At 46.3% G+C, this 24197-nt stretch overlaps 1 protein-coding gene across 2 annotated transcripts in view; it reads right to left on the bottom strand.

Moving 5' to 3' along the window:
• micu2 (mitochondrial calcium uptake 2) overlaps window positions 1-24197 on the bottom strand; it is a 736923-nt gene that overhangs the window by 157972 nt on the left and 554754 nt on the right. Inside the window, exons 6-7 of one of the 2 annotated variants that reach the window (XM_072476849.1) lie at window positions 11588-11635; window positions 5100-5182 (exon numbers count right to left, since the gene is read on the bottom strand). In XM_072476849.1, coding sequence (XP_072332950.1) covers window positions 5100-5182; window positions 11588-11635 — 131 coding nt within the window. The remainder of the gene's footprint in view (window positions 1-5099; window positions 5183-11587; window positions 11636-24197) is intronic. The other variant, XM_072476850.1, reaches the window with a different exon arrangement.

A 24197-nucleotide genomic window follows, 5' to 3' on the forward strand; every position in this document is an offset into this window, starting at 1 on the left:
CGGCAGCTTTAAAATTCTTTTAAAATTCCTTCTGGCTTTGATCCTGCGAAGGACAGGTTTATTCCTGTTCAGCGAAGGTGGGCTATGAAACCATCCCACTGTGAGAGTTCTTGATGAAACGCTTGTGAAGCTCCTTTTTGTGATGTTTTGCTTCTCTTCCCTCCCCAACTACCAGCTCTATTCAACTAGCCAGAAGACTAACCCCGCCAGACCCCAATACATCATCTTCATTGGACTGCATCACTCTAAAGCCATTGAATTACATGGTGCAGTAGACGTAATCTGTACTTGAAGAATTTCAAGTGGTAGTTGTCATGGTTCTGTAATCCATTTCTACCCTTCATCATCTTACCCCTAAAAGAAATGAAATAAAGAAAGAAAGAAACTTACAAGTGGCACAAAAAGGCAAGTGGAACAAAAATTCCAGTAACCTAATCTACTGTGAATTTTGCTGCCTTCTGGTTTTTACAGCTTAGGAATAATGCCGATTCAATATCTAACTGGTTCCACAGACTTCACTTCTGAAGCCAACTCGGCTCAAAATGTTTTTAATTGTGTTGCAAGTGTCTGAATGTCACAGCAATTTGTGTCTGGTATGAAAGTGTCACTGTCACTGTCACTGGTGATCCACCTAGCCTTTCACCTGCACCTCGACAAACATCTCTCAGAAAAAATAGAACAGCATACAGTTACCTGGACAAAAATCACCATTATAATAAACTATAAGAGAGAATCAAATCAATTTTGCTGTGGTCGCTAACTTTAATTGGAGCTGATAAGTCTGATGTCCTTAATCAAAGTAGACTTTTCATTTTTTTGCTGCTAGTTGTAACTCATCTCCAGTAGCAAAACACAAAGAATATTAACTTTTTATTATTCAAGAAGTAGATATACTCTTTGTGTAAAAAATGGGAAAAAGTCCAAAATGAGCTCTGAAGTTCTGAAAAAGCCTAGAGTGAATGCAAAAAAAAAAAGCCAGACTCTTTAGTAATGTCTGAATGTGATGTCAATTAGGTTTACAGACTAAAGATTTCTGGATCTGAGATAACTGTCAGTTAAATTGTCAGTAAAGTGAATTTGCAGGCCTTGCAAATACCTCTCAGTAGGGACTACTTAAAACTAATTCTCTTAAAAGCACTGAGGTTTGATCTTGAAACTAGATCCACATCTTCATTGCTGTGCCACACGTGTGAAGTCCCTTGGTTGAGGTCAAAGCTTGATAGTGTCAGGTCAAGAAACTAACGTGCCTACTATATTTTCCTTCTTACCTTTCCATGGAATTAGCACACATACAAGAACTACACTCAATTTTGTTGGCACTGACAGCAGCATGTCCATTAAAGCTGCTAATACACTTCTATTGGATAAGAATTTGTAAGAGGTTTGGGAAGACCAGGTGAGGCTTTGTTCCTTTGTTCAAGGACGATCCATTAAGATTGGATAGGGGAAGAAATAGTCTGAATATTTCCTGGAAGAATGAATATTTTAGATTTTCTGCTTTACTTTCAGCCTACATGGATGAGTGGAGGGTGGAGGTTAGGAGGCTAGTTCCCTTTACACATCTCCATGGACACTGTATCATCCTAAACTCTACAGCTTGCTCCGAAATACTCCTCAACCAGCAAGAATAAAAACATAGCCTTTTTGTTTCATGAGCAAGTGTGGACCAACAACTCTCACGCAAATCTGCAGCTTTAGTGTAATATTTTTGGGCAAGTATTAAGAATTGGAGCAAAATAACATTCTTAGACTAGACATAGAACATTTTTCAAGACTTGGGCCCATGGTGTTGAGAAGGAAAGGGGGCTGGAGTTGCTTTTTCATCATAATGGACTGGTATTTGCTGTCAATATAAAAGTGAGGCTAATGGTGTTGCCATTATTTCATGATCCAGTGGATATCCAATGGTTGTCCAAATTGCACGACTCTTTGTCAGCTTTGCAGTCTGCCTTACCATTTAGATGCATTAAATGGCTTGAAATTGCTGCATTTCCGCGGTAGATGCAAACTACACCCGCCAAAGAAGGTTAAGTCTTGCCATTTCAAGTTTAAGTTACCGTTTAACAATGTGATAGATATTAATTACTGCTAATCGCCTCTCTGACACTGAAAAGTAACCATCATAAATGTGGGACTCATCACTTCAGATATTAATTGTTGTTGGGAGATATTAAAAAAGCAAAATGTTATTTTGTTTTTTGAAGAAACTTGGGCGAAATTCTCCCCCAACGGCGCGATGTCCGCCGACTGGCGCCAAAGACGGCGCCAATCAGACGGGCATCGCGCCGGCCCAAAGGTGCGGAATGCTCCGCATCTTTGGCGGCCTAGCCCCAACATTGAGGGGCTAGGCCGATGCCGGAGGGATTTCCGCCCCGCCAGCTGGCGGAAATAGCGTTTGTTTCCCCGCCAGCTGGCGCGGAAATGCGGCGCATGCGCGGGAGCGTCAGCTGCCGCTGACAGTTTCCCGGCGCATGCGCGGGAGCGTCAGCGGCTGCTGAAAGTTTCCCGCGCATGCACAGTGGGGAGAGTCTCTTCCGCCTCCGCCATGGTGGAGGCCGTAGCGGAGGCGGAAGGGAAAGAGTGCCCCCACGGCACAGGCCCGCCCGCGGATCGGTGGGCCCCGATCGTGGGCCAGGCCACCGTGGGGGCACCCCCCGGGGTCAGATCGCCCCGCGCCCCCCCCCCCCCCCCCCCCCCAGGACCCCGGAGCCCGCCCACGCCGCCTGGTCCCGCCGGTAAATACCAGGTTTGATTTACGTCGGCAGGACAGGCAATTTCTGGGCGGGACTTCGGCCCATCCGGGCCGGAGAATTGAACAGGGGTCCCGCCAACCGGCGCGGCCCGATTCCCGCCCCCGCCCAATCTCCGGTACCGGAGACTTCGGCGGGGGCGGGATTCACGGCGGCCAACGGCCATTCTCCGACCCGGCGGGGGGTCGGAGAATGACGCCGCTTGTCTCTGCTGACTCTTTTTTCTCTCCTTCTGAGTCCAACCTATCCTTCCTGTTCTTTATTTTTACTTCTAAACCTGATTTGATATTGAATTCATCCATTCTAATTTACACCTTGTTCTCAGTCTTTGTATTGTTTATTTCCCAATCCTTCAATCTGATTGGTTAAGAGGATATATAGGGCATGATTTAACGGGAAAAAAAAGAGTCCCGTTTTGGATGCATATAGTGCCTGCAGCAGCGAAACCGTGCTATCTAACGGGATTCTGTTGAGTTATTTTGGCCTCTGTGGGGAACTCGCCAAAGCCAAACTTACCTCATTTCCTGAACTGATGAGCTGAGCTCGTCAATGAAGAAAGAAATTAGGGCGCCATTTTTAAATGTCGACCCGATCTTACGATCCCCACCATGGTCTCTGGAGCCTCCACTGCCCCAACCTACCTCTCAGAGGGTTCTCAAGTTCCTCCCTTTACCCATCTCTTAAGGGCAGGGCGCCCTTGGCAGGGCCAGGGTACCTGGGTGGCAGTGCCAAGGTGCCTGGGTGCCAGCCTGCCCAGAGTCTGACCACCTGAGGGCCTACAGTGGCCTGAGAGAACCCTTCCCCCCCATGGCCTATTTAAATCTGTTAATCTGGAACTCACCAGTAAGGGCGAGATCCCTCTCGCGAGATTAAACGCCCTTGTCGCATCACCAAGTCTGATGCGATGAGGCCATTAAAACACACCCATAGTTGCTTGCCCTGTTCACTGAGGTTCCACATGCACTGTTACTCTTGCTCAGGCACTATCATCTCACAATTTCAGAAACTTGTCAGACATTTTTCTTTGAAAGCTGAACGTCCAAGGGCAGTTCTTACTGATGGTAAACACCGTTAGAGGCCTTGCTACTATTTGTGCAACGCACAAATTAAACGATCATGTACTTAGACTCAATGTATACTATTGTCTCTGTAGACAAGTCATTTTTCAAACATTTTTCATGAAATTCCACTTTAAAAAAAATGAGAAACTCTCTGTTAATAGGAATGAATAGGAAGGAAATGGCTTGGTTTGATTATTCATTTTCATATAACTAACCAGACAACTGAATAAGAATAAAATAACAGGAGCATGAATAGAAAACAATATTTAATCTACACAAGCTCGGATGACAAATTGTGGGTGACAGTTAGCTGAATATATATGTAACATTGACAGTAATCCATTGGTTACAAAATACTATGGGACATCTTGAGGGCATGAATAAATCCACCATCTTTCTTTCTTAAATAATTGGAATAAAGTGGAGTATCAATTCACTCAAAGAAAGAACATGCATTTATATAATGCTTTTCACAACCTCAGGATATCCTTCAGTGCTTCACACTCAATGATGTACTTTTGAAATGTGTTTTGTTGCAACGTAGGAAATGCAGGAGCCAGTTTACACATAGCTAGGTTTTAAAACAACAATGAAATTTGAAATATTGATTGAGGGATAGGCATTTGCCAGGACACCAGGGAGAATACCTTGTGTATCTCCTTAGCTATCTTTCAAATAGTGCCATGGGATTTTTATATCCTTCTGATGAAGCAGAAGGGCCCTCAGATTAACATCTCATCTGAAATACTGAGGTCTAATACCAGGTCTCAGATAGTGCTGCACGCTCAGTGTTGCACTGAAGTGTCAGTCTAGATTATGCACTCAAATCCCTGAAATGGCTTTTGAGGCGGTGATAGTGCGGAATTTACATTCACATGGATTGAATAGCATAGATTTGGAGATGTGTCTCATGGAGAAGTTGATACAGACAGTGTTGATGCACTTACAAGGATGACCAATGACGAAGTAGTGTAATATTGAAGCAGTTAGGAAGAATAATTTAAGTTGGAATAGCCGCATGTAAAGGATCAACACCACCATTGACAAGTTGGGCTGAAGGGCCTGCTACAGTGCTTTTGATTCTGTGTCAATCTGCATGTATGTGAATTGCACAATGGAATTCAAGTATTTCCCTCTTCTTGATAAAATATTGAAGCCGAATGGAATGAGGGTAATATGCACCATGTGGTATAAATTTCAGACCAAGTTTCTAGATTTATCTACAATGAAGCTCAATACATTCAATCATGAAGCATTAGCTTAATTCGAACAATGTAAAGCAAATTACCACGAGAAATTCCTTTTTCTCAACTTGTTGGTTGCCATCAATGTCCAGCATACTAAAGGCAATATGGAATCCAGCGTGTGGCTCTGTAAGCATAAGAAAGCTCTCTTGTTAGCATTGTTTATTCAGCAAAATTCCACAGCCTACATTTCTCTTTGGCGACCAGTTTAAGGGTGTAACAACAGTAATCAAAGGTGTAAAATTGGGGGGGGGGGGGGGGGGGGGGGGGGGCATAAAGCGTGAGAGAGATACTGAGGCCTAACACCAGGTCTCCCTCCACAAAGGATTACCCACCCATTGTGTGTGGGTATCAACTGTTGAATCCTTGTAAATGAGAGGGCAGATTGGGTTCATCACTGGGCCACAATTCCCTCTACTGCTGACCAGTGACCATGAGTGGTAGGCAATACCTCAGGGGATGAGCGGCTTTCATTGGTGAAGCCCAAAAGGGATCTTGAGAAGCATGAAATTAAACAGACACATTACTTAATTTTTAAACATGTTTGAAAGCTTTTAGTAAGGTTTGTTACTTTTGTCAACTTTCTTCTTTTAAAATGATCTTCACATTTTGTTTTTAAACTTAAGTTTTTTTTCAAACAATGCATTTTCCAAATATTTTTAAAATTAATCTGGTAGACTGGACTTCAGGGATCAATGGCTTTTCCCTTGAATCTCACTCATTCCACTTACTTTGAGGAGCAAGAGGACGAGGATCAGTTGGCTCCAGTTCCTGCTGATAGCACTTAAACCTCCCCTTTTGACTGGGCAGGTGTGCTGCTTCACTGTGATCCTAGGCAGGACCTTAGAGGAATCTGTTTCCATCATAATGTAGAACGGTGGCACAGTGGCGAGCACTGTTACCTCACAGTGCCTAGGATCTGCTTTCGATCCCGGCCCTGGGTCACTGTCCGTGTGGTGTTTGCACATTCTCCTCGTGTCTGCCAGGGTCTCAGCCCCACAATCCAAAGATGTGCAGGGTAGGTGGATTGGCCATGTTAAATTGCCCTTTAATTGGGGGAAAAAAATTAATTGGGTACTCAAAATTTATTTTTAAAAATGAAATAATGTCCAAGCTGTTACAGGCACAGCTCACAAGAGAACCTTGATCGAAGACCCTACAGCAAAATGGGCCACATTAACCACTTTTCCACAGCTCCCACTCCTTAGTGCAAGGCATTCCCCCACATCATCCTGCGCATACCCCATTGGAGACAAAAATATCTCTCAACAATCAGCAAAAACCCCCTTCTCTTCGTCTCCTACTCCTCTCGCACAGTGGCAAGAGGTTCAGCAGAGCCTTGTGTGAATTAAAGTGGGTATCGCCATGTGTTAGGTTGAGGGTCATTTCCTCTTTTAAGTGTGCATGCATTCTCCATGCTATCATAGATCACAACAGTATGGCTGAATGGGAGTGAGGTAGCATTCATTGCCAAGGCCCACTCCTTCCATGGGCCATGATCGTGCATTTCCTTGGCTTTCAGCAACATTGCTGAACCTTCCTCCTCTCAGGAGGTGAGTTCATTTTTAAAAGGAATCTGTGTCTACAACAGAAAATGAAGCTGCATTGAGGAAAGTTCATTTGACATACAATAGACCAGAGACATGGAAACAGAGGACATGGTGGGGATTGGGGAACTGCAGCAGGTCACAGTGATTTAATGAGAGAATGAGAATTAGAATTTTGAGGTAATATACTCGGACACTGGGGGTCAGTTTAAATCAATGAGGACCAGCATAATAGATTAGCAGGAAAGTTCACTGAGGAAAGGTACTCAGTGATAGAACACTGGAAGGTTTAAGGACAATTCCAGTGCAATTCTGTTGTGAGCTGTGGGTAGTTAGTAGCACTCTCGCCAGAGTCAGAGGTTGTGGGTTCAAGTCTCAATCCAGAGTTTTGAGTATATTAGGCTGACATTCCAATGCAATACTGAAGGAGTAATGCATTGCCAGGGGGGCTGTCTTGCATGTGAATTTAAATTGAGACCCTGTTTACCCTCTTGACTCGATGTAAAAGTTCCTATTGTCCTATTTTGAGAAACCAGCAGGGCAGGTTCTCTGACATTTTGGCTAATGCCTATCCCTTAATTAAAATCACAAAAATACCAGTCAGCATCACACTGCTGTTTGTGGGACCTTCAGAGTTAATTATCTGAGGTTTTCTAGACTGGTTGGCTCCACATAAGGGCTTTAGAATACAAATTTCCAGCCATTTTAGAAGCTGGGCTTCGAATCACTGCAATGTGGCTTTAGTCTTTTGAAAATCCAATCAGTGGTTTCCAGCCGGTAACTTCATAAAGTCATTTTTAAGTAAATCATGGCTTTGAAACATTAGCAAGACCAATGCTTTCCTGGCCAGCCTTCCATCCTTCGCTCTCTATCCAACTCACCCAAAACTACCACCTATATTCTGTCCTGCTAATCTATTATGCTGATCCTCATTGATTTAAATTGTCTCCCAGTGTCCGAGTATATTACCTCCAAATTTGAATTCTCATTTTCTCATTAAATCACTGTGACCTGCTGCAGTTCCCCAATCCCCACCATGCCCTCTGTTTCCATGTCTCTGGTCTGTTGCATGTCAAGCTTCCTTCAACAGCATCTTCCATGATCTCTAGCATCTGGAAGGACAAGGCCAGTAAATGCATGGGAACATCACCAACTGCAATCTCCACTCCAAGCCACACGCCATCCTGACTTGGAAATATACTGCTGTTCCTTCACTGTCACTGTGGCTGTACTTAACACTAGATAGACTCACCAGTGCCGTCTCAAGCCCAAAGAGGGATTGGCAACAATGACGCCCAGATCCCATGAAAGAAAATGGATTATAAGCTTTTGAAGGAATACCTTTGCCCAAATATTTAATGGGGTACAAGGTTGGAGCATGTTCAAATCTTGATGGACAGTTGGCGATGGAAGAAACCAGAGGAATCTTAACTTGGAATCGATTTATTCATCATCACAAGTATATAGCTTCTCACATGACCCACAACCAGTTTCAATATGTGTCTCTTTCTAAGTGCTCAAGTAACAATTCACCCAATGCCCTCCAACTTCATATACTTAATTGATACAATTAACATAACACGGGGAGGAGTTATGGTCAGGAAAGGTGGAACAATTTCATTTGGATGAGACGGTCTCGCCGTCCACATTCCTGGAGGCCCCGAAGGCAGTGGTTAAGGGGGAGATACTTTCTTTTAAGGTGCATAGGGATAAATCTGGGAAGGTGGAGAGGCAGAGGCTGGTGGACTCCATCCTTGAGGTGGACCAACAAAACTCAATCACCACAGTGTCTGATTTATTGGCAGAAAGGAAGAAGTTGCAAATAGAGCTGGAGTTGTTGTCAATGGGTAAGGCAACACTCAAGGGAGACCTTCTATGAGTATGGGGAGAAGGCCAGTCATCTGTTGGCTCACCAGCTGAGGCGGCAGGCAGCCTCCCGGGCGACAGTGCAGGTCAGCAACTCGGGTGGCGGGATCGTTTCTGTCCCAGAGGAGGTTTGATAGCCTTCTATCGTGAGTTGTCTGAGTCAGTGCCTCCCATGGAGGGATCATCAATGAGCCCCCCATTGGATGGGTTGGCCTTCCCGGAGGTGGATCAGGAGAGAAGGCAGAAGTTGGAGATGCCAATAGAGCTGGAGGAGATCATGCATTGAAAAAAAATTAAATAAAAGGAAAGGTGGAAAATGTTATTTTTCCGAACTGGAGTTTTGAATTCATTTAATTTAATGCTTAACTTTAATTTGTTTCATTAGTTTCACACCCAACAGCATGATTAATAGGTTGGCTGCCTCTTGGGTGGCAAATATTGGGGCACAAGACCATAGTGGTGGAGCAGGCAGGTTTTGTGGTGGTGGGAGCAATACGCAAGGGAGGGGAAAGTGGAGGGAACACAGCAGGGGATGTGGAGAGATTGGTGGAGAGTTGAGAGATTGTGGATGCAAGGGTTCGTGATCATAAGAGGGGTGGTTAGAGATTTGGGTTGGACAGCTTGTGGAAGTGGTGAGGTATTGTTTTCAGGGTAGTTTGTTGGGCCAAGAAGAAACACACCTGCTCCTCCTGGCCCACAAGTTGTGCTGTAAAGGCACTCAACCTATGGATCTAACCTTCATTTACTTGCCCAGTTTCTCAGGACAAGGAAAGCCTTGGTGATATGAGTTAAAAATAAAATTCTTATCATAACGGAGACATGCAGCCTCCTTACAACATTTCAAAGACTTATAAAGAAAAGAAAAACTTGGATTTAAATTGTGCCTTTCACAATCAAAAACTAAAGGAGTGACTTTAAAATATAGACACTGTTGTAATGCAGGAAAGAACGCAGCCAATTTGTGCACATGAAGCTATCATAAACAGCAATGTGATAATGATCAGACATTCTGTTTCAGTGATGTCTATTGAGGGATAATTGTTGGCCAAGACACTGGGGATAACTCCACCAGTCTTCATCAAAATACTATCATGGGATCTTTTACACCTAGATAGAGCAGATGGGGCCTCAGTATTAATGTCTCAGATGGCATCTCCAACAGTGCATGCCCTCCTCAGTACTGCACTGGAGTGTCAGCCCATATTTTTGTGCGCAAATCACTTGAATGGGACTTGAACCCACAATGTTCTGAGTTTGGCCAGAATGCCAACAACTGAGTCCTAGTTGACCTGAAAGCAGATTGGTTGTTGCTCCTTGTGATCCTGCCAAACCGGGAAGTGCCTAAATTTGAAGCAAACAAATCTTTGGATTTGAACTTTTTAAACATTTTACTGTCGCACCTGAAAACTCACCTGTTTTTAGAGGTTAAACGATTCCCCAAAACCAACATACATTATATATGAACACACAGAACGTACAGTGCAGAAGGAAGCCATTCAGCCCATTGAGTCTGCACCGACCCACTTAAGCCCTCACTTCCACCCTATCCCCGTAGCCCAATAACCCCTCTTAATCTTTTTGGTCACTAAGGGCAATTTATCATGGCCAATCCACCTAAGCTACACGTCTTTGGACTGTGGGAAGAAACCGGAGTACCCGGAGGAAGCCCACGCAGACACGGGGAGACCGTGCAGACTTCACACAGCCAGTGACCCAGCGGGGAATCGAACCTGGGACCCTGGCGCTGTGAAGCCACAGTGCTATCCACTTGTGCTACTGTGCTGCCCTACAATATCTAGTGTAGTTCACTAATATGTCAAGGGCACACCCGAGTTGTTTTTGCCACGTAGCACTGTAGCAAGTACTTCTGTAGGCTCAACAACTAAGAGTCATGCACGCTGGAAACATGGAAGAAAAGCAGAATGCACTGGAAATGCACAGGCGGAATCTGTGGAGAGAATGTTTTGTGTGTGGACCTCAGGTGCAGTTTTCAGTCACGGTCCACACCTGAAATATCACCACCTCTGTTCTCTCCGCAGATGCTTTCTGACCTGTGTCGTGTTAGGTACACTGGTATAACACTGTCTGCAACTGGATGCAGCTTCGATCAAAAAGATACTCCAGACCTTGAAGTTAGTTCAATCAGGTTTATTGAACTAATAGCACAGTTAGCACAGTTCTCTGTGAGTTCGACTCTCTGCTAACTTAAGTGTGGTTACTCTGTCTGACTGAACCAGACTAGCTCTTGAGGTGTGAGATTGTAACAACACCCTTGACTGACTCTCTAGATGTTCATCAGTGGAAAGAGGCGGAGTGTGAGTGCCCCGTATCTTTTCTAGTCAGATCCCACACCTGAGTGTCCTGCCTGCTTATTGGTCATGTCCTGTTCTCTGTGTCCATTAGCTGCTTGTCTGTGCCTGCCTGTATATCATTGTGTGTGTGTCTGCGTATCATGACAACCTGCTGAGAGTTTTCAACATCTTCTGACTTTGTTCCCATCAGCTCTGCTCACACCAGCATCCACGACTGCAGAATACAGAGAATCCAACTAAACTCAGTTAAAGCAGTCTCAGAAAAATCTGTTTCACATTTTCAAATGAGCTCAAACATCTAAAAAAAGGTTACATCTTTTAAAGTTGCTTTTTCTCACCATCTTATGCTTTATTATTCCCAATTGCAATTCTTTTCCTGCACCTAATGGTGCACTAAGGAAGATTATTGTCTGTTCCCATAACTAGTTATTCCTGGAACAGGTCGTTAGTCTGTCACAGAGATTTATAGCTTCAGGGATGCCACTCCACATCAAGCATGGATAACCAGGAGTCTCTCCCACTCTTACCGCCAGCCACTGGCATATTGAAAGGATTTTTAGGTTGACACTGAACCTGTTTCACCACGTTATAAACGCACCTTCCTTGACCATAAATCACTGGGGTGGGCCTGGAACCCGGAGCTTCTGGCTCAGAAGCAGGGACGCGACCAACTGCACCACAAGACCTCCATGTTTTATGATCAAAACAGTTTTTCTAAGGAAAATAACATTTAACAGGCGCTATGACAAAAATGTATCAATAACCACATGACACCAGAAGGTTGCCCTATCCTTTAAGGCCACTTACTTGTCAGAATACCCAGTAGGAATAAATATTCAGTGTATGATATCAAACCTAAGGGACAAAAAAATAAAGGAAAATACTTGTTATTTGTTTTGATGATGCTGTCAAATAATAGCAGCAGTTTAAGTAAGTAATATAGTGCTGGAAAGAGGAGACATGTTGCCGAAGTTTTTTGTCTTGCGCTCTTCAGGACAAACAGAAGAATGCCAAATTTCAAAACATCACCATGATTTATATCAAAGGAGAAAAGGGTACTGCCTGGTTGGCAAGTTGACTGTGATTGGCTGAGGTGTTGCCATGGAGAAACTACAGGCTCCCCAAGCTTCTGGGTAATTGAAAGAAGGTGCAAGGCTTGAACATATTCCTTTTATGTGCAGAAAGTGATCCTTGCGCATGAATGCATGTTACTTCCAGCAAATATTTGTGAGCCATGTTACGAGCTTGACTGATTATCTTAATTGTTTGTTAGTTTAGCTATGAACGCACTCAGGATTGTCCAGCAAGCGCTACCCAATCATGGAATCACATCTAACAGTCGATGTTTTATTTTAGATTTTACAAACAGGCTGGTTGAGTCCTGTCTGTTCTCTGCCTGTTATGAACAACCAAAGGTACATGCTACTTGATTCAATGAGCCAGTTACTGGCCGCTTAGTCTATATACCTAGCATTATACTGGCACAGAGCACCCTTTTTGACTGATGGCAGAATCCTATGAGTGGAAAATACCACTGACATAGGCCACTGCACAGCAGCAGGATGATACAGTTTCCATAACCTGTTGTTCAAGTTTTTCAGATTCTTTGGGCTGGATTCTCCGTTCCTGCGGCTAAGTGCTGGCTCGAACAGAGAATCCATGGGAGGATCACGTCAAAAAAACATTGCGAATCCCTCACTGATTCCAGTAATTGTGAGGGGCTAGCATCGGCACCGACTGAAACTCCCGCCTCACGCAGCGAAAACATCCGGAGAATGGCCGGGTCCCGGGCCGCGCATGCGCATGGCTGACGACCTGCAGCGGTTGCACCGTTCAACATGGCGCCGGGCCATGCGCAGAGCCAATCCGCCATCCCCGACCCTGCAGCCCACCGCCTGGACACCCCTTGTCCCCCATCCTTCACAGAAGTCCCCCCCCCCCCCATCCAGCGGCATGGATCCTGGCCGGGTGTGGCTGTGCAGGACACAGTCCACAGCCGGCACGCCGGGTTCACGATTTGTGGGGCCACACGTGTCCCACGCCATCAGGAACTGGGGCCGGCTGTTGAGGCACCAACGGCATTGCGACTGTACGCGGCACACGTCTCGGTGATGCCATTTTGCAGGGGACGGAGCATGGATGACCGGCGTCATACCTGCGCTGGCCCCGATTTTGGCGTCGGAGCCCATTCTCCGCCCGATCCTGAACACGATTTCGGCGTCGAGCTACGGAGAATCCCGCCCTATATGAGGGCAGCACAGTAACACAGTGGTTAGCAGAGTTGCTTCACAGCTCCAAGGTCCCAGGCTCGATTCCAAGCTTGGGTCACTGTCTGTACAGGGTCTGCACGTTCTCCCCGTGTCTGTGTGGGTTCCCTCTGGGTGTTCCGGTTTCGCCCCACAGTCCAAAGATGCACAGTTTAGGTGGATAGGCCATGTTAAATTGCCCTTAAGTTAGGTGGGGTTACTGGTTTACGGGATGGGGTGGAGGTGTTGACTTAAGTGGGATGCTCTTCCCAAGAGTCGGTGCAAACTCGATGGGCCGAATGGCCTTCTTCTAAACTGTAAATTCTATGACTTTAAAAGATGAGATTGAGATTAGTTGTGGGATAACTACTTTACTCGGTGGCCCTGTGTCTGGCATGCACAAATTTATTTTGTTTTATAAACTATATTGCCTCAATACATGACTGCAACAAAAGCAAAACCTGCATAAAGCATACCCACATTATAAACTTGCTTTAGCGGAATCGTTTCAGCAGCAGGATTAATGATGCTACCAAACATGCAGTGAGTTTGTCTGATCATTTACTCTCCGTAAGCAAAAAGATTGTCCTGCCACATGGCTTCAACTTTAGTATTCCTTTGTCTCACAGCAAATACCTCTTCCTGTTTATTAACCTGCTCTATTCTCAGTGATCCTGTTGCAAACCAGAGTACAACGGAGGAGCTGAGTGAGTCCTTGGAAGCCATCTTGATCTAGCACACACATATTGGTTGTTCATAATAGGCAGAGTACAGGCTGTACTCAATCAACCTGTTCTTGCAAAACCCAAACCAAAACGTCTACACTTAGATGGGATTTCATGATTGGGCAGAACTTGCTGAACAATCCTGAGTGTGCTAATAGCTACACTAACAATCAATTTAAAATAATCAGTTGAGCTACGCATATGGCTCATTTACGTTTGCTAGAAATAACATCCATTTATATGCAGGGACTCATTCTCTAAAAACAAAAGGAATATGTTCAAGCATTGTGCTTCTTTTAATTTACCCAGGAGTTTGAGAAGCTTATACTTGACCGTTGTTTTTTCCATGGCCGCACCTCAGCTGATGAGTCGACTTGCCAACCAGCCAGCATCCCTTTCTCCTTTGAAATAAATTGTTCTGATCATTTGAAATTTGGCTTTTGCTTTTGTTCCAATGACAAGAAGAAAAGCTTCAGCAACATGTCTGTTCTGTTTTGCAATATCCCAGTTCTATATTACAAAGCAAATAGTACATGTTGAACTGACTGAAGTCAACTGGAAGTTTCAGGCAAAAAACCTTTGACATGACAACAGACTAATGATGAACTATTTAATTACAGGACAAGCATGGATGAACAATTAATACAGTATTGACATGTGAATCAGCTGAAAACTGCTAACTTACAGCCCTCCTAGCAGTATATCATTTTCCTACTTTTAGCCAGAAATGGTATTGTTGAATGGGAAAAACATCAAACAGGTATTCCGCCCTCAGCCAGAACTTCATTCACGAACCATAGATAAACGGAGTTAAAACATGGTACAAAATCACAAAGTTAATTCGCTTTCTGAAGAGATGATGTTACTGAGTCTTTTACATATTGCGATGAATATTGCAGAAGAAATCATCATATTTTATATTTTTGCAGTAATGTTATTAAACCCTGGGTTAAGATGCATGCAGACAGTATGACTGCCAGAGCAGTGAGTAAGGTGTCATAAAAGCTAGTAATCATTGATTTGCAGGTGAAGTGTTCTGATAATTGATTTTGAGAACCATTTACTTGTTTACAAATAGCTAGCTAATGGAATATTGTTTATGTTTGAAGGACACCGGGGTGTAGATAATTTATGACGGATATCGTATTTGGTCCTGGCTAAACAAGTCAAGGGGCATCTTGTAACAAGAGACAAAAGAATGCCTTATGCTTTGGGTACAGATGATGTGGTTAATGGGAGGATCAAGGTCTCTTTGAAGAGTCAGTAGGTCCGAGAACTGTCTTCTGAACAGAAGTGCTTCAGATTGGTTCTAAAATGTTCTCTCTCCAAAGATTCTGCACAGAGAAAAACAAATAAAACCATGGGCGGGATTCTCCGCAATCGGCGCAATGTCCGCCGACCGGCGCCAAAAACAGCGCAAATCAGTCCGGCATCGCGCCACCCCAAAGGTGCGGAATTCTCCGCATCTTGAGGGGCCGAGCCCTCACCTTGAGGGGCTAGGCCCGCGCCGGACTGATTTCCGCCCCGCCAGCTGGCGGGAAAGGCCTTTGGTGCCCTGCCAGCTGGCGCGGAAATGACTTTGCCGGGTGGCGCATGCGCGGGAGCGTCAGCGGCCGCTCACGGCATCCCCGCGCATGCACAGTGGAGGGGGTCTCTTCCGCCTCCGCCATAGTGGAGACCATGGCGAAGGCGGAAGGAAAAGAGTGCCCCCACGGCACAGGCCCGCCCGCGGATCGGTGGGCCCCGATCGCCCCGCGCCCCCCCCCCAGGACCCCGGAGGGGGGGTCGAAGGCGCCGCGCCGTCTTGTCCCGCCGGTAAGAGAGGTGGATTGATTCTGGCCAGTGGGACAGGCATTCGAGCAGCGGGACTTCGGCCCATCGCGGGCCGGAGAATCGCCGGGGGGGGCCCGCCAATCGGCGTGGCACGATTCCCTCCCCCGCCAAATATCCAGTGCCGGAGAATTCGGCAACCGGCGGGGACGGGATTCACGCCAGCCCCCGCCGATTCTCCGACCCGGCGGGGGGTCGGAGAATCCCGCCCCATGCTTGTTAACTTTATTCATGAGTGGTATGTAATACATATTGGTGTGCTTAAATGGAATTGTGGCCATCTAAAATGGCCACCCGCAAAGGATAATGGGAATTGTGGTCAGGTTGGGACACAAGACGGGACAGAGCCCCTGTGTATTGTGCAAAGGGAAACCAGACCGACACTGAAACTCACACCTGCTAAAGGTCAATCACCGATTTCCCCAGGACAATGGGACACAGATTGAAACATAGCAGCAGTAACAGACTCAGAGATGCCTATTTACCTTAGTTGGGAGTGCATACATGCCTTGGACAATAGCAGCTAGGACCTGCCCAGCCATCTAGGTACCCGCCCCTAATTGGCCAGAATCGATTAGGGTGATCGAAACCCTATCGATCCATTGGATCCCGAGTTGGGACTGCTCAAAAGAGTGCGAAAGATTGGAGGATAACAAGAACTGCGCAACCAGTATTCGGCCTCTTTTGGGGATCGGCCTCTGCCTCACCAATCGCAGCACATCGACCAGTCAAGTTCAAGGACCCGCGATTGCTACCTGAAGGACGAGCCACAGCCGAGATGCACCTGACGACTTCCGGCCGCCACACGTGGGGATTTAGACAAAGGCCTTGTCTAACCTGCACAGAGCCGGTCACTTGAAAGTTAAGTAAAGGTCATCTAAGTTGTTAGGTAAAGTTAAAGTGTAGCCACGTGTAGATTATTACGCGCAGAACCAAGCCTGTCTTTAATAATAAACAATAATTGAACTAACACACTGGTTGTGTGGTCATTTGTTCAATACACGGAACGTACTTGCGTCTTGTGGTTCTGATAAAAGAGCAACAGAATATAGGGGCAGGTTTAGGAAGTTAAGGTTTCTTCTTTTATTTAAAATTATTGTAGCTGCTAACCATAAAGCTATGTCTTTGTTGCTAGTATGGTTACATTTTGTGATTAAATTAAAGTTTGTTTTGACATAAAATATACCTATTGGTGTAATCATTCCGGTGGTGAAGTAACATTTCCTCACAGTTTTACAATTTGAAAATAGTTGGGTTCTCGTTTGGGATCCTAACGATATAATAGAATTTTGTTCCCAAAACACACTTTCTCCATTACAAACACACTTTCCTTTATCTTATTTTCAATCCAAGAGGATGGCCATGCAGTGTTCCTTAACCAGGGCCTCTTTCAATAGAACCTTTGAGAGAAAAATTACCCACTGCTGAGGTCCATTCCCAGACCCTGGAACATGTTATAATATCAGATTCAACATGGTCAAAGGGTATCTTTGTGCACTGCGTATGTTAATACTTCAAATGTAGAAATAAAAATCAGGATTAGAATGATATATTTTTAAAAAATCTTGCCTCATATGGCGAGTTGGGGGAATACACAGAATGTTATCCCAAAAATACACTGGTGCATCAAATGGCCAGCATTCACTCTAGTTTATCAATTTATAGATTTTGCCTGATTGTTATATAAATTTCTTGGAAGGGAGAGCAGGTTTGAGATAAAGTTGTAAAAAGGGCCATGAATGTAAATGGTCACAATCCTCTTATAAAAGCTCCATAAACCAAATGCTGCCATTTTAGCCTGTATTTTAACCAATCAGTGAGTTCCATACTGGGAGGTTACTGAGAGGTCAGGAAACATGGAGGACCAGTGGTCCCTTGGTGGCCCGGAAGGGTCTCAATTACCGATATGGGTTCAGATGATAACTGGATGGCTTGAGTTCCTGTTTCAGATGTGCAGAATTTTAATGTCTGACATGACCCCCAACCTGTCTATTTTTGAGAGGTAAAATTCAGCAGCTTCGCTTCTTTTCTGATTCATTACTCTTGCAGTTTGTTTTAATTATCCCATTTTGCATTATAAACAACTCAGAACGTAATGGCAGCCGAGCTTTGGTGGAGCTGTATGTAACATGCGACATACTTCCACAGTCTCCTCACTCCTTAGGAATGTTTAAGTTGTTCAGGGTGAGAATTGAATAAGTGATCTTCATTAGTAAAGGCTGAATTATATCTTTCCTCTTCACTTACTGTTTGAACTGCCAATGCATTACAGTAGCAGAAAATGGGATGTCTCATTTTATCCCATACTCAACATCTGGATGAGAAACCGCCTAATTAACGGACAGCTTTCCCAGAAGCGAAATAACAGATTTAACCAGAGGTTCCTTATTAAATCATGTTCTGGAGGAATGGCAAGCTTGAAATGAACAAATCTAAAACTAGCTCTAATTGAATGACAACAAACACTCCCTTGAAGGAGTCAAACATTTAATTTGCAGCACCGCTTCATGCACTCTACTTGCCATTCAGTTAGTTGCGTTTATACGAGCATGAACGAGTTTTGCTGGTCGGCTACTTCGCTGACTGTGTTTAGTTTGTACACAATGATGTGTGATGATACTAGATCTAGTTCAGATTCAAAGATGAACAGGCACTAACCTATTTATTTAATGAACATAAAAAGGTTATCAGCTTTCAATATGAAGGCTATAGTTTGGATAAGCTTGATCTAAGTATTGCTGACTAACCCCTAAATGGTCAGGTATACTGGTATGAGGTGAATCCCTTTCAGAGATTAGCTGCAGTATCAGCATTTCCAGATAGTTTTACGGTATCCCTTTCATTGTTGTTCCACTTTAGCATCATGGATGTAATGGCTGGCACGTGTGCTTACTGTCGGGACTTTCAGCTTAGCATAACTTTGCACGACACAATTGGCACCATTTTGGGGCTGGCTCATCTGTTTGCCGCTTTCTCCACTGACTCTCTCCCACTCTCCGCCTCCTTCCTGACTCTCTCCCGCTCGCCGCATCCAGCCTGACTCTCACCCGCTCTCTGCCTCCTTCCTGACTCCCGTTTGCTGTCTCCCTCCCTGACTCTCTCCCGTTCTCCAACTCCTCATGACTCCCTTCCGCTCGCCGTATCCACCCTGACTCTCTCCCACTCTCTGCCTCCTTCCTGACTCTCTCCTGCTCGCTGCTTCCCTCGCTGAATCTCCCGTTCGCAACTTTGCTAGTTCAGTTTGTCCCGCTCGCTGCTTCCCTCCCTGACTCTCTCTCACTCTCCACCTCCCTTCCTGACTCTCTCCTGCTCTCCACTTCCCTCCGACTCTCCCTTGCTTGCTGCTTCCCTCCCTGACTCGCTCCCACTCGCTGCTTCCCTCCCTGACTCTCTCTTGCTTTATGCTTCCCTCCCTGACCCTCTTTCACTCTCCACCTCCCTCCCTGACTCTCTCCCACTCGCTGCTTCCCTCCCTGACTCTATCTTGCTTTATGCTTCCCTCCCTGACTGATGTGCCATCAATTAACAAGACGAGTAGTGAACGAAACTGAGGCTTTAATATGCTAAACAGGAAGCCTCCTGGTCACTGATCCCGAATTGGGGCAAGGCTGGAGGTCAGCCACATTTATACCGAGCCCGAAGGGAGGAGCCACAGGTGGAGCTATCAGGCAGTGGTTTGCCACAATACATGTAGTACAGTAACAGTTTACAACAATACATATAAAACACTAACAGTGGTTTACCACATTCACCCCTTGTTAAAAACCAGGGGCGAAATTCTCCTACCCGCCCCGCCACATTTCTGCGCCAACCGGCCGGCGGGAGTCTCCGTAACACCGGCCGGTCAATGGGGTTTCCCATTGTGGGGCACCCCCACGCCGTCGGGAAACCCCCGAGCGCCGGCAGAACGGAGACTTCCGCCGGCGGAGAATGACGCCCAAAGAGTCCAGCGGGGGTGAAGTGAACTTAAAGGTTGAGTCTGTTGGGGACTTTGACCTTCCGCCATGATCGCCTCAGTCCCGGCTGTGGTGTGTGCACTGGTGTCGAGACCTGCGTGTCCGGGAGCGTGTTGTCTTCTTCGCCCAGTAGTTGAGTCGGTGGAGGGGGGGGGCGGTGTAGGGGCAGGGGTGGTGGTGATGGTCGCCGGTGGGCCTGCGGGTGCCAAATCTCGAAGTAGCCAGGTAGTGGTGGAGGGAGACGGTATAGGGTCGGGGGTGGTTGCTGGGGAACCTGCGGGTGCCAAATCCCGAAGGGAGACTGTGTCCTGTCGCCCGTCCTGATGGGCCACGTAGGCATATTGTGGGTTGGCATGGAGGACCTTCTCGACGAGGGTATCCGATTTATGACCCCTCGCATGCTTCTGGAGGAGGACAGGTTCTGGGACTGTCAGCCAGGATGGGAGTGAGACCCCGGAGGTGGACTTCCTGGGGAAAGCAAACATACGTTCGTGAGGGGTCTCATTGGTGGCAGTGCACAGGAGCGACCGGATGGAGTGGAGGGTGTCGGAGAGGACCACCTGCCAGCGGGAGACTGGGAGACTTCTAGACCGTAGGGCCAGAAGGACGGCCTTCCAGACCGTCGCGTTCTCCCTCTCCAACTATCCGTTGCCCCGGGGGTTGTAGCTGGTCGTCCTGCTGAAGGCGATGCCCTTGCTAAGCAGGAACTGATGCAACTCGTCGCTCATGAAGGAGGAACCCCGATCGCTGTGAATGTAGGTGGGGAAACCGAACAAGGTGAAGGCACTGTGCAGGGCCTTGATGACGGTGGCAGAGGTCATGTCGGAGCATGGGATGGCAAAGGGGAATCGTGAGTATTCATCAACAATGTTGAGGATGTACACGTTACGGTCAGTGGAGGGGAGAGGCCCTTTGAAGTCGATGCTAAGGCGCTCAAAGGGGCGGGAGGCCTTTACCAGGTGTGCTCTGTCTGGCCGATAGAAGTGCGGTTTGCACTCCGCGCAGACCTGGCTGTCCCTGGTCATGGTCCTGACCTCCTCGATGGATCGCTGTTTCCCTCCCTGACTCTCTCCTGCTCTACGCTTCCTCCCCTGACTCTCTCACGCTCACTTGTTCCCTCCCTGACTCTCTCCTGCTCTACGCTTCCCTCCCTGACTCTTTCCAACTCGCTGCTTCCCTCCCTGACTCTCTCTTGCTCTACGCTTCCTCCCCTGACTCTCTCACGCTCACTTGTTCCCTCCCTGACTCTCACCTGCTCTACGCTTCCCTCCCTGACTCTCTCCCACTCGCTGCTTTCCTCCCTGACTCTCTCCTGCTCTACGCTTCCTCCCCTGACTCTCTCCCGCTCGCTGCTTCCCTCCCTGACTCTCTCCCGCTCGCTGCTTCCCTCCCTGACTCTCTTCCACTCGCTGCTTCCCTCCCTGACTCTCTCCCGCTCGCTGCTTTCCTCCCTGACTCTCTTCCACTCGCTGCTTCCCTCCCTGACTCTCTCCCGCTCGCTGCTTTCCTCCCTGACTCTCTCCCGCTCGCTGCTTCCCTCCCTGACTCTCTCTTGCTCTACGCTTCCCTCCCTGACTCTTTCCAACTCGCTGCTTCCCTCCCTGACTCTCTCCTGCTCTACGCTTCCCTCCCTGACTCTCTCCCGCTCGCTGCTTCCATCCCTGACTCTCTCCCGCTCACTGTTTCCCTCCCTGACTCTCTCCCACTCGCTGCTTCCCTCCCTGACTCTCTCTTGCTCTACGCTTCCCTCCCTGACTCTTTCCAACTCGCTGCTTCCCTCCCTGACTCTCTCCCACTCGCTGCTTCCCTCCCTGACTCTCTCTTGCTCTACGCTTCCCTCCCTGACTCTTTCCAACTCGCTGCTTCCCTCCCTGACTCTCTCCCACTCGCTGCTTCCCTCCCTGACTCTCTCTTGCTCTACGCTTCCCTCCCTGACTCTCTCCCACTCGCTGCTTCCCTCCCTGACTATCCCTTGCTCTACGCTTCCCTCCCTGACTCTCTCCCACTCGCTGCTTCCCTCCCTGACTCTCTCTTGCTCTACGCTTTCCTCCCTGACTCTCTCCGGATCACTGCTTCCCTCTCGGGCTCTGAAGAGTTGGCGAGTGAAAATGAGACATGGAGCGGGAGGGAGTCAGGGAGCTGTGGGGAATCCACGTGGGTTTCCTCCGGGTGCTCCGGTTTCCTCCCACAGTCCAAAGGTGTGCAGGTTAGGTGGATTGGGCATGCTAAATTGCCCTTAGTGTTCAAAAAGGTTAGGTGGGGGTGCTAGGTTACAGTGATGGAGTGGAGGTGTGGGCTTGGGTAGGGTGCTCTTTCCAAGGGCTGGTGCAGACACGATGGGCCGAATGGCTTCCTTCTGCACTGTAAATTCTATGAATCGGAGAGTCGGGGAGTGGGAGAGACTGTACAGAGAGTCGGGGAGCGGGACAGGCCAGCTCCAAAGGAAGTAAGTAGGAAGAGTTAGCATATTTATTTTATAGTTTAAAATTTATTTTATTTTAAACATTATTTTATTTACCAATATAAGAATTTAATTTCAATTTAGTGGGTAGAATATTTCAATTTTTTTTCCAATGAGAAAGGTCCTACAGAACGTAATTACAGCTTTTACTTTGGATGCAATGGGAAAATCTGATTGGCTTAATGTGAAACCTGTCTCACTTAAACTTTCACTTTTCAGCAACACACCTCCAATGAGGAATTGCTGTACTGGTCTTGCAAGCTTTGGCAATGTACGGTTTAAAAAAAGCCTAACCTGTTGAGATGGATTCGCTCAACTATTGTGAATATATTTTCCTGACGTCACACTAATCTTTGCACTCCTTCAATACAAAAAGCTTTATGTCCTTGTTGTTTTTAATAATGTTACATTGACATCTGCTAAATGACTTCTGCTAAAATGCTGATACCCTTCATTTGTTGATGGCAGAGGTACAGAGCTATGCTGCGACTGATGTGCAGTTTGGTGCCATGTGGACTGTGTTGAATATTAGAATGGCTAGTTGTACCTGGCCTGTGATGGGTGCCTCTGAATGCACACGGTTGTTGCTGCACCCAGGTCACATTGCAAGAAACTGACTGCAATCGGTGTTCTGGAATAATTCTCATTCCAGCTCTTTCTCAGTGACATTTAGAGCTCTGGGACAATTCTTTGCACAACCTTCAGCTTTCTGCAACAACTCCTGAGGCAGGGTTTTTCTGGTTGTCTTTATTCTCGCTTTCTTCCTTTGGTTTCCCTGCTCTCAAGATGTTTCCAAGACATTTCATACAGAAATAATTGTAATTCACAATAATTTCAACAAAACTGATTTTTTAAAACTAGGATTGTTTGTCACTTTCTCCGAACTAAAAATATATGGTGTAAATAAATCCAGAATCATAGAATCCCTACAGTGCGGAAATAGGCCATTCGGCCCAACACGTCTGCACCAACACTCTGAAAGAGCACTCCATGCAAGCCTGCCCCCACCATTTCCCAATAACCCCATAACCTACACATCTTTAAACTACACATCTTTTGAACACTAAGGGACAATTTATCATGGTGAATCCATCTAACCTGCACATTTTTGGACTGTGGGAGGAAACCGGAGCGCCTGGAAGAAACCCACGCTGACACGGGAGAACATGCAAACTCCGCACAGTCACCCGAGGCTGGAAATGTACCTGGGTCAATTGCGCTGTGAAGCAGCAGTGCTAACCACTGTGCCACCTTATAGTTACTAAAAATATTAGTTAAATTGTACAAAGCTTGAAAAATAGCATACTCAAGTTAGTTACATACATATATGCGAACAAATGACTACATTTCATTAAATGGCTATTAGCAAAGTAACCAGCGTTAAAATAAATTTCCTGCACAACTTAACACTTAAACTCATATTACAAAGGCTAACTAATGATTCAATGCACGTTTGCATTATTTGTAAATATTTGTGCTTGTTGGACCTCATAGAATCCCTACAGTGCAGAAGGAGGCCATTCGGCCCATCAAATCTACACCGGCCCTCTGAAGGAGCACCCTACCGAAGCCCACTCCCCCACCCTATCCCTGTAACCCCACCTAACCTTTGGACACCAAGGGGCAATTTAGCATGGCCAATCCACCTAACTTGCACATCTTTTGGACTGTGGGAGGAAGCTGGAACACCCGGAGGAAATCTACGTAGATATGGGGAGAATGTGCAAACTCCACATAGACAGTCACCCAAGGTCGGAATCAAACCCAGGTCCCTGGCGCTGTGAGGCAGCAGTGCTAAACACTGTTTTCCCGTGCACCTGGCATCAATTTACTAAATATAATTAAAACTTAGAATATCTAAAATTAATTTGTAATATTTAGCATTCATTTGTAAAAATCAGCATTCGAGATGCAAATTACTTAGAAGGATCCAAATATTTAATCTCTTGACCAAATCAGGCAACCCTGAATTCCACAAACCAGTCTGCATGTAATTCTCTTGAGGATTGGCAACACGCAAGGCTGCCAAGCTGCTAGATTGCATCAGTAGCACTGCTAGGCCCTGCGCCAAAAAGGACTATCGCTTTTTTAAGAAACATGTCCTCTCCACAAGGTGAATGTAATTCTCTCTGCACGTCCCATTGGAATATTCTAATTATTCTTTTTAACTCTTTGCCAATAGTGTTCACGGGCAGAAGA

The sequence above is a fragment of the Scyliorhinus torazame genome, chromosome 15, assembly GCF_047496885.1.
Source record: "Scyliorhinus torazame isolate Kashiwa2021f chromosome 15, sScyTor2.1, whole genome shotgun sequence".
In the NCBI taxonomy this organism is placed as follows: domain Eukaryota; kingdom Metazoa; phylum Chordata; class Chondrichthyes; order Carcharhiniformes; family Scyliorhinidae; genus Scyliorhinus; species Scyliorhinus torazame.